Source organism: Lacerta agilis, chromosome 14, assembly GCF_009819535.1.
Source record: "Lacerta agilis isolate rLacAgi1 chromosome 14, rLacAgi1.pri, whole genome shotgun sequence".
NCBI classification, from domain to species: domain Eukaryota; kingdom Metazoa; phylum Chordata; class Lepidosauria; order Squamata; family Lacertidae; genus Lacerta; species Lacerta agilis.
In genome coordinates, this window is record NC_046325.1 from 42,674,745 (window position 1) to 42,684,882 (window position 10,138).

Sequence of the window (10,138 nt, forward strand, 5' to 3'; positions counted from 1 at the left end):
TCGCGTTTTTACACATGCGCAAAAGCGCCGCCCGGGTTGAGCACTGTTCAGGGTGTGAATGGCACCCCGGAACGAATTAAGTGCACAACCCGAGGTGCCACTGTAGGCAAAAGGGGGCTGGAATTGCATTTGCTACGAATTTTTCGAGATGAACTATAAAAGTGTCCCGCGGCTTTTTAGAATCAGCTCCACTCAACTGGGGGAAACCACAGCTGTGGCTGACACCAGTTGGCCGGCACAGCTTCCCTGTCAATCGCTGGAGTAGTTCGGCCGGTTTGGAAAGTTTTCACTTTTTCATCTAACGAAGGGCGAGCAAATAAAGCTAGGATGGGTGGGCTGCTTTCGCTTTAGTTTTATTTAAAGACAGCCGGCCTGCCTTGAGGCATGAGGGGAGAGGCCAAGATCGAGGGAGGAGCCGGCATTCACCTTGCTGGCGTGCAGCTGCGGGGAGGGACAAATTGCAAAGTCATACTGAGGTCTGTTCTTGCCCTGTGGGCGGAAAATGCGCTGCGGTCCCCGTTGCAATGTTACGCCTGTCTTCACCCTTTGACAACAGGAAGTTAATTGGGCTTGATTTAGCGACACAGACTGCTCGCTCCAAAATGAATGAGCCAAGACTCGGCTCGATGGGACAAATGCGACTTTTGGGCAAGCAGAAACTAAGCATGGTTCAGTGAGCACTTTGCAAAACAAAAAGGAAGCCAAGAGCCTAAATTTTCCACCAGTTGAATTTTGCAGCATGGATGGGCTGATTAGATTTGCCTGTGTTCCTTATTTTTCACAATTGACTCTGCTAATGCGAGTCAGGGTGGAGCGTAGGGAGAAGCTAGGAATTACGGAGGTTCTGTCTAGCCCCTGACAACTGAATCCTTGATCCACAGAGGGCTGAGTTTGAGCCAGGAGAACTAGAAGTTGTGAGGATACAGCCTACTTGGGTCTCATCCCAGTCACGAGGGGAGTGTTCTTCCTAGATGGGAAAGAGCCCCAAACCAGTTAAGAGGGGTATGGTGACCCCCTGGGTCTGTTATACTGCTAGAAGCATCTCAGGAGTGCGGTTGATAAAGGTTGGGCCACCTTGTTTAAGAACCAAACTAGTGAGATGTGTTGCAACAACTGAGTTATAGAACTGAATTGGAATAACTGGAAATAAGCTGAGCATTTACCTTCTAGTCTAGAAACCTGTAAGATCTACCTGAAGCGTAATAACTGAACTCAAGCAACTGAAGTTCAAAAGAAGCTGTGCTAGATTAGAAGCCTGTGGTCTAAACCACAGAGCCTGGGGCTTGTCGATCAGAAGGTTGGCGGTTCGAATCCCCGCCACGGGGTGAGCTCCCATTGTTCGGTCCCAGTTCCTGCCAACCTAGCAGTTCAAAAGCACGTCAAAGTGCAAGTAGATAAATAGGTACCGCTCTGGCGGGAATGTAAACGGCGTTTCCGTGCGCTGCTCTGGTTTCGCCAGAAGCGGCTTAGTCACGCTGGCCACATGACCCAGAAAATCTGTTTGCTGACAAACATCGGCCAGTAAAGCGAGATGAGCGCCTCAACCCCAGAGTCGTTTGCGACTGGACTTAACTGTCAGGGGTCCTTTACCTTAACTTCCATTAGATTTAGTATAATTATTAATAGGTTAACTGTTTCCTGAAAGGACATTATCTCCTGATAACATTATTTGTTTTATCCACTTTGTTCTATATAACAAATATTTCTTATTCGTTCAACTTTTGCCTGAGTAAGTATTTCCTCACACAAAATCCCAAAGATAACCTGTGGTAGTTACTGCAGAGTGTGCATGTAGGTGGGATCTGCCACAGTTGGTATATGATGGTGGAATCCTCTGCAAACAGCAATAAAAGAATCCTGGTTTTATTAATCAAGCAAATTTTGCCTGGCATTCAAAATGTATTGATAGTGCCAAGTGAATTTGCCTGGAGAAGCAACTTCACAACTGAGGTGCCACCACAGAAAAGGTCTTCTCTCCAGTAGTCAGATATGTAGCCTTCTGATAGCTGACAACACCTGGCGAAGGGCCACAGGCAAACCATTCATTTAGATGGGAGAAAGTATAGAGGTGATTCAGAGGCACTGTTGGGTTAGGGAACTCAACCTGCAACATCCCTGCTTTGGTCATTGAGAATCCAGCCTCCTCCCTTCCTTCTCAGCCCTTCCAATCCACCTGCATCACCCACACATCATCTCCAGATTCTGTTCCCCGGTCACGCTAATAATATGGCCAACTGGTTATAAATCTAGAAGGTAATAATATTTGTGTGTATGCTTCACCTGTGCAGGCTTAAATGTCTCCAGTGCCTCTTCAGCTGGTCCACCTACTCCCTCAAGCGCGGCTCCCTCGGGAACAACAGAATTTAATGATCCAGCTGCTACAACCAGTGCTGGCCCTCCTTTGAGCACCCAGAAAGGAGCCACCATGACAATTTCACTCCCATGGAGACTTTCGACGCAGGATAGCGCCACTGCTCCTAACACCACAGTGGAAGCTTTGACTGCAAACCCCGTTTCGGCTGTAACGCCCCTTTCAGGAGCAACGACCCTGGATAGCTCAGCAGGAGCTCATTCATCACCGCAGTCAAACACTGGATTACAAACCACGGAAGACCCATCAGCCTCTGCGACATCAGTTTCCGGCCTGGCCACAGGCACCGTTCCTCACTCAGAAACCGCACCAGTCAGCTCTTCGCCTACTCTAAACGGATCGTCCACCGGCCCTTTTCCTACTGACGCCACCTATCTAAGCACCGCCGGTGCCACCACCCAAGTGCCGAGTGCAGGAACACCTCCAGCAGCTGTGTCCTCGAGCAAACTCCCTACTGGAGAGGCAACAACATCTGGAGAGACATCTGTGGCAGCATCCTCCCCGGGCTCCACGCAAGGGGCTACTACTTCTTCGAAAGCGGCTCTGTCAAGTAAGGCAACTCCAGGGACCTCCCCTACTGGCAGTACCACGTTCTCTGTGGGGGTAACCATACAAGAAGTTCAACGGGCTTTGAGTTCGGGTGAGTTGGTCTGTTTCCGCACTTTTGCACAGCAATGGTTTTCTCGACCTTGCGGCTTGTTGTTGTCTGTTTTAGGGAGTTCATAAGGCTCCCTAAATTATTATTATTATTATTATTATTATTATTATTATTATTATTAAAAAATAATTGGAAAGACTCGATAAGACAGATTATTTCCCCCCTAAAAAATAAATAAATGTCAAAATAGAAAAGGATGCATACATTTCCCTCTTCAACCAGGCCTGTAGCCTCTTAAGAGTGGGTGGGGTGTTTTTAATGTATTGCTTTAATTGGGGGTGTTAGTATATGTATGTGGGTTTTCGTTTGTTTGTTTGTTTTGTAAGTCACTTTCAGTTGCCTTTGGCAAGCAAAAGCAACCAGTAAAATTAATTAATAATAATACACAACAGAACACACCTACTAAAAAATTTCTGTCTACCCCAATACATTTTAACGTTCTCGCTTACCTTCTGAAAAATGGACTCAGTGCAGACCTTGTACTAAACCATGGTTTGTTACTCACCATAGCATAGAACCCAAACTACAATATATAATAGGCAAGCCATGGTTTAGAGCTGTTTGTCTGTTTTCTTTAGCCGTCCTCTCAGCCCTCAACTTTGAAGGTGCCTTCCTATCTCTTACTTTCTGTCTGTGGTGCAGCAACTTGTAGAGTGATGGCCGCAACTATTGCGTTTCTCCCATCGCTCCATGCATGCATCACGCCAGATCATAATTAGAATAAGCCAGGGTTATAATGCTTCTGTCTGGCCCTCGGTCACTTCAAATCATGGCAAAAAGATATCTCTAAATTTATCTGGCAGGGGAAGAAGCCAAGAATAAAATATAAATTATTAACAGATTCTAAAGAGAGAGGCGGCTTCTCCTTGTAGTTCCCAATTCTGGTTTGCCAGCCAAGTTCCAAACCATGTCTTGTCAATTCACACAACAGGCCAGAGCAAAATTAAACATAACCATGTGTTTAGAATGATGTCTGAATTCATCTGTAGAGTTTAAATCATAATCGTGGAAGTTGCAGAGATCATTCTTGGAAGCTGTAAATAAATCCTTAATATCACCATCATTTTATTTGTATCCCACCTTTCCATAGTTAAAAGCACACTCTAGGCAACTTAGCACGTGAAAAGATTTACATAATTACAAATATAACAAAATAAACAAAATGCATCAAAAAGTACACAACCAAACTGGACAGTTTCCACATAAATCATAAGATCGAAAAATAAAGATCCACCAAATTATCTGTCAGGAAACCCCCCTCCCCGGGATCGCGGGAGCGTTTGCAGTATAGAGAACCTCCGGTGCATTTCACCAGCTCGTCCTCCCCCTCCTCCGCCGGAAGCTCCCATTCCTCCAGTGGGGAGGGGGAGTCGGAGGCAGGAAGGCGGTGCAGGGGCTCTGACAGGAACGCAGAGCCTCAACGCCAAGGGGAAAGTGGGGAATGGGGTCAGGTTCCCACGCTCCGAGGGTGCAGGCCAGAAGGACGCAGAAGGGGGAGGCGGGGGTTCAGAATCCCGTGCCTCTTTTGCTGGACAAAGAACAGGAAGGGGTCATTCCTGGACTCTGCAGAGTGAGGAGATGGACGTTTGATCTTTTGCTCCACTGTATATAGCTGTGCACAATAAAGAACTTAGTTTTAGAAGTTCTGCGTCTGGCGCTTTACTCATGAGCAACCACTGAACGTCCTTACATTATCAATAAGAGCAACAAAAAGAAACCCCAACCAAAGCCTCTGTTCAGCAGCGTCAGTTTTTGTCAGTCAGGGCCCTGCCCTCTCACGCTAGGTGGGGGGGAAAATCTAGCAAGGCACCGAGCAGGTCTTCCAGGACACACAGCTAAGATGGTGGGCTTCCATGTTTATTGGACCGGAATGGGACCTGTGACCCTCAGTTCAGATATTGTTGGACTGCAGCTCCTATCCTCTCTGACCATTGACTGGGGCTGAGGGGAATTGGAGCCCCAGCAACTGGAGAGCCACAGGTTCTTCAGCCTTGACTTTGAAAGTGCCTTGAAGACATGGAACCTACTAGGCTCTCTTTAGTGAATGAGACAAGGAGAAAAAGAGCAGACAGCGGGCCTCTAGTATCCAGGCAGTCATTGGTTGTTTTTCCCCTACTACAAAGATTAATGTCGTCGTCCCCAATCCCTCTCCTTGCTTTTACAAGCTAGTATAAAAAAAAAAACCTGGAATAGCAGTTGGCCACTTAATAAGAGCCCACAAGCTTTGAACGCAGAAGTTCAAAGCCACAGAGATTATATCTCATAGCCATAATGTCACTTGATGGCCTTAAGCAAGCAATCGTTCTCTCCCCCTCACCTCTGCTGCTTAAATAGGAGGAGGATGGGACTGACCTCAGAGAAGCACTTGAAAGGCGCTATACCCGTCCTAGTGGCTATTATAATTACGCCACACTGTTTAAATCTCAAACTCTTGTCTGCGTGTGTGCAGATCGTCAAATCGCAGGATTTGGAGTCGGCGCTTAATATGCTTTGAGCACTCCGTGCTGAAAGCTTTCTTGGTTTGCCGCGTTTTCTACATTAGAGGGCAGTGTGCCTTGCGGACTGAATCGTAAGATGAAAAATAATCTGGATGGTTGAAGGTGAAACTGTGATCTCTGATGCATCTCCTTTGCTGTGCAGGGAGCATTGCAGCCATTACCATCACAGTGATCGCAGTGGTTCTGTTGGTGTTCGGCATAGCTGCATTCCTGAAGATCAGGTAAGAATTGTTGCCCTTACTTAGAGGAGAGCCAGTAGTTCCTTGGAGAGAGGCTGGGCTTCTTAATGATGGTTCTTACAGTCACTCCTCCACAACTGAAAGTGAGAAGAGCCCCTATAAAATTCACTTCTTATCCAGATAGCATAGACACCTGATGAGAAGAAGAAGAGTTTGGATTTGATATCCCGCTTTTCACTACCTGAAGGAGTCTCAAAGCGGCTCACATTCTCCTTTCCCTTCCTCCCCCACAACAAACACTCTGAGAGACTTCAGAGAAGTGTGACTAGCCCAAGGTCACCCAGCAGCTGCATGTGGAGGAGCGGAGACACGAACCCGGTTCCCCAGATTACGAGTATACCACTCTTAACCACTACACCAGTACCCAATCCCAAATTATTCCAAGGGAGGCATACAGAAACTGTGCCAAAACCCGATAACCAAATGCAACAGTAAACTGAGAACAGGCTACCACAAATGAGAAACTTAGAATCATAGATTTGGAAGGGGTCTTGAGGGTCTTCTAGTCCAACCTCCTACAATGCAGGAATCTCAACTAAAGCATCCATGAGAGATGGCCACTCAACCTCTGCTTTAAAAACTCCAAGGAAGGAGAGTTCATCAGCTCCACTGTCAAACAGTTCTTACTGTCAGAACGTTCTTCCCTGATGTTTAGTTCAAATCTCCTTTCTTACAACTTGAAGCCATTGGTCCGGGTCCCAACCTCTGGAGCAGGAGAAAACAAGCTTTCTCCATCCTCTATGTGTTATAACCCTTTAGATATTTGAAGATGGCTATCAAACCTCCACTTGGTCTCCTTTTATCCAGGCTGAACGTACTAACTACCTCAGGCTGAACATATTAACTCCCTCAACCATTCCTTGGCTTGGTTTCCAGACCCTTGATCATCTTGGCCACCCTCCTCTGCACACGCTCCAGTTTGTCAATACTCTTCTTAAGTATTGCTGCCCAGAACTGGACACAGTGCTCCCAACGGGGTCTGATGAAAGCAGAATAGAGTGGGACTATGACTTCCCTTGATGTGGACACTAGACTCCTGTTGATGCACCCTAGAACAGCTGATGCATCACACCGTTGACTCATGTTAAGGTTGTGGTGTACTAAGGTCCTTAGATCCACTTTCTTAATTACAGTGGTACCTCAGCTTAAGAGCAGTCCTGTTTACGAACTGTTCGGTTTACGGACTCCGCAAAACCGGAAGTAGTGTCCCGGTTTGAGAACTTTACCTCAGTCTAAGAACGGAATCCGAACGGTGGAAGGGCACCGGCAGCGGGAGGCCTCATTAGGCAAAGCGCGCCTCGGTTTAAGAACGGTTTCAGTTTAAGAACGGACTTCTGGAATGGATTACCGTATTTTTCGCTCCATAGGGCACACCGAACCATAGGGCGCACATCGTTTTTAGAGGAAACAAGAATTTTTTTTTCTGGTTTTCCTCCTCTAAAAGCCCTGGTTTTTTTTTGAGGATCAGCTAAAAGTTTTGCAGCTTTTTTTGCAAAGGGAAAAGCCCTGTTTTTTTGAGGATCAGCTAAAAGTTTTGCAGCTTTTTTTTGCAGACGGTAAGTTCGTAAACCGAGGTACCACTGTAATCGCAATTTGATCTTCTAAGATAGCCGTCCTTTCACAAGCACTTTTAAATGTCTGATCAGCTTGGAAGTTTACGTAATGGAAGTACAATCCCCAAAAGGACAGAGGGAGGAGGCAGGTGAAAGAGGGATTGTTACAATTTTTACTCCAGAACCTTACATTTCTGTAATAAGCATAAGCTGACCAGAGTACGGCGCTGTTTCTGTTTCACCCTCAGGCATTCTTCGTATGGGAGACTCTTGGATGACCATGACTATGGATCCTGGGGAAACTACAACAACCCTCTCTATGACGACTCTTAAATGGAGGAATATCCATCAAAGCCAAAAACTGCTCGTGTATTTATGAAGCACTTATTTCACTAAAAGCGCCATGGTCCGATAATCCTTCCGCATACAGTGTCCGCGTTGTTGCTTCTCCTGCTGTTTCTGCTGATGCATTGCCACCACATCTTTTTGCAACCCACCAAACGAAAAACGAGCCAACCGGAGTGGAGCGTTCAGCAACAAATCGGGCGAGACTTGGAATCCGTAGCTGCGAGAATACTTACTCGCGGGTGCCATTGCCTCCAAATCCTAACGTTCTGCAAAGCGATTAGGATTCCTGCAAAAAGGAACGAAGTCCGTGGAAAGTTGCGCCACCGGTGCTGCCGTGGCCATTTGGGTTCCCAGCAACTCGGTTGTGACAGGAGACCTGCAGTGAAGAACGTGACCTTTTAAGAGTTGTCAGATAGCAAAAATCTGTGGTTCAGAGGTCTCCGAGAATTAAACGGCAGATCTTGATTCTTGCTTTAATTGCCTTTTCCGGGTTGTCTCCTTAAGAAAGCGTTCTGATTAGAATTCAGCTGAAGGTTGGAGCAACCTGATACAGCACTGAAGTTCTTGTTAAATGTTTTGTTAAAGAAAGGCAGAATGTAACATTACCAGTAATAGGGGCTATAGCCACAAATGGCAGCCTGGTGTCCTGCCCTCCTGCTCCCCTCCCCAGCCTTCTATCGTGTCCAGTTCATTGGGGCCTCCTTTCACAAAAATCTGTTACAGTTTGGGCAATTGTTTTTGGAAATTTATTGAAGCCCAGTGTAAAGTCCTGAGCCCACCAGCTCCTGGTAAAGTTATTGTTACCTCCCAAATACAGACGCTCTCCATGGAATTGCCTTCAATAAAGTTTGTTTTGTGGGGGGGACCATTTGGAAAAGCAAAACTCTCAAGGGCTATTTTTCACACCCCAAGTTTGTTCTTTTGTCAGTTCAGACGTGTGTTTCAGAAGTGTGTTAGATAAGGGGGCCCTCGCCTTTTGAGCCTCTCCTGTGCACATGGCAGAAAAGGCGGGTTTGTAATGCAAACGTAGCGAAGGCAAGCGGATAATTTGCATGACAAATCAAAACTTCTCAAGCCAAATAGAAGTGAAACACCTCATTCTGCATTACTGAGTTCCAGCCGATGGCAGCTAACATTAAGCTGAACCCTAGACACAAGCCTTTGATGTATTTTCCATTATAGAAAGCAGGAAAGAAGTATTCCATTTCAGAAAAGACATTTTCAGTACTACAGTGTTGCTTTCTGCCTTCTCAGTATGCAAAGTCTATCCGTGTTTTGTTTTGTTTTATCTCCTTCCCTTCCATTTTTAAGAGCACAAAGTCACATTGGTACGTTGAATTGGTTTTGCAAACAAGTCTGCTGTCACAATGAGGTTTGATCAACATATTATGCAGAGTTGGGGGGGGATTCCCTCCTTTTATTTTTATATCAAACCCAAAAAAGACAGGGCAGCATGTGTGTGGCTAGAAGCAGGGCAAGTGAGGAAGGAAGGAATGATTCTCACACAGCCCCTAATTTTAAAAATGTTGCTGCTGTGCTGGATGGCGGAGACACTGTATGAAACTCCAGGAAAACACCTGTGTTTCTGTTTTTTCGTTTTTCTGTTTCGTAGCACTCTTGTCTGTGCAACTTTTTTGCGTTAAAAGCTGGCTGGAGGAAGATTCTTGTGCGAAACTCTCTAGTGCACAGTGTAAGGGGGGGGGGGAATGATTCCCTCCTCCCAGAGGCTAAGCAGCTACTTGTTTGCACTACAAATAAACTTTGACAATAATAACGATCTCTCCTTCATGCTACTTTTCTATAGAAGTAAACCTGCTAAACAGACATTAGCAGAGAGTATGGGAGTGTGTACACATTGACAGCTTAAAGCACACCTAGGCCATTGCTTTTCTCAGTCTGGCTCGAAGCTGGTGGGGGGGGGGGATGCATCAAAACACAGTCTTCCAAAAGAAATGGCGGGATAAGGATGGAATGTGGCCAGTGCCATGGGCCACTTTCCAAACCAGCTTTGGGAGCGCATTGAATGCAGAATAAACGGGACTGTGTGGCACAGCCTTGCTTTCTTACTAACCTTTAAAGAAGTGTTTCCCCATTGGACGTGTTGGTCACGTCTAGGTGCAAGGCCTTCTGGGGCTAGGAGTAGGTCTCCCCCCCCCCATTTTAGCTCTCTTCTGTAACAGAACCTTCAGAGTAATGCCATGCTAGCATTAGAAACTCAGAAGAAGAAGAAGAAGAAGAAGAAGAAGAAGAAGAAGAAGAAGAAGAGGAGAAGAGTTTGGCTTTGATATCCTGCTTTATCACTACCCGAAGGAGTCTCAAAGCAGCTAACATTCTCCTTTCCCTTCCTCCCCCACAACAAACACTCTGTGAGGTGAGTGGTGCTGAGAGACTTCAGAGAAGTGTGACCAGCCCAAGGTCACCCAGCAGCTGCATGTGGAGGAGTGGAGACGCGAACCCGGTTCCCCAGATTG

The 10,138-nt window shown here is 46.3% G+C and overlaps 1 protein-coding gene across 1 annotated transcript in view; it reads left to right on the forward strand.

The window, feature by feature from the left end:
• PARM1 (prostate androgen-regulated mucin-like protein 1) overlaps positions 1-9,102 on the forward strand; it is a 30,164-nt gene extending 21,062 nt beyond the window's left edge. Inside the window, exons 2-4 of the mRNA XM_033170553.1 lie at positions 2,289-3,011; positions 5,670-5,748; positions 7,568-9,102. Coding sequence (XP_033026444.1) covers positions 2,289-3,011; positions 5,670-5,748; positions 7,568-7,652 — 887 coding nt within the window. The 3' untranslated portion in view covers positions 7,653-9,102. The remainder of the gene's footprint in view (positions 1-2,288; positions 3,012-5,669; positions 5,749-7,567) is intronic.
• The last annotated feature ends 1,036 nt before the right edge of the window (positions 9,103-10,138 follow it).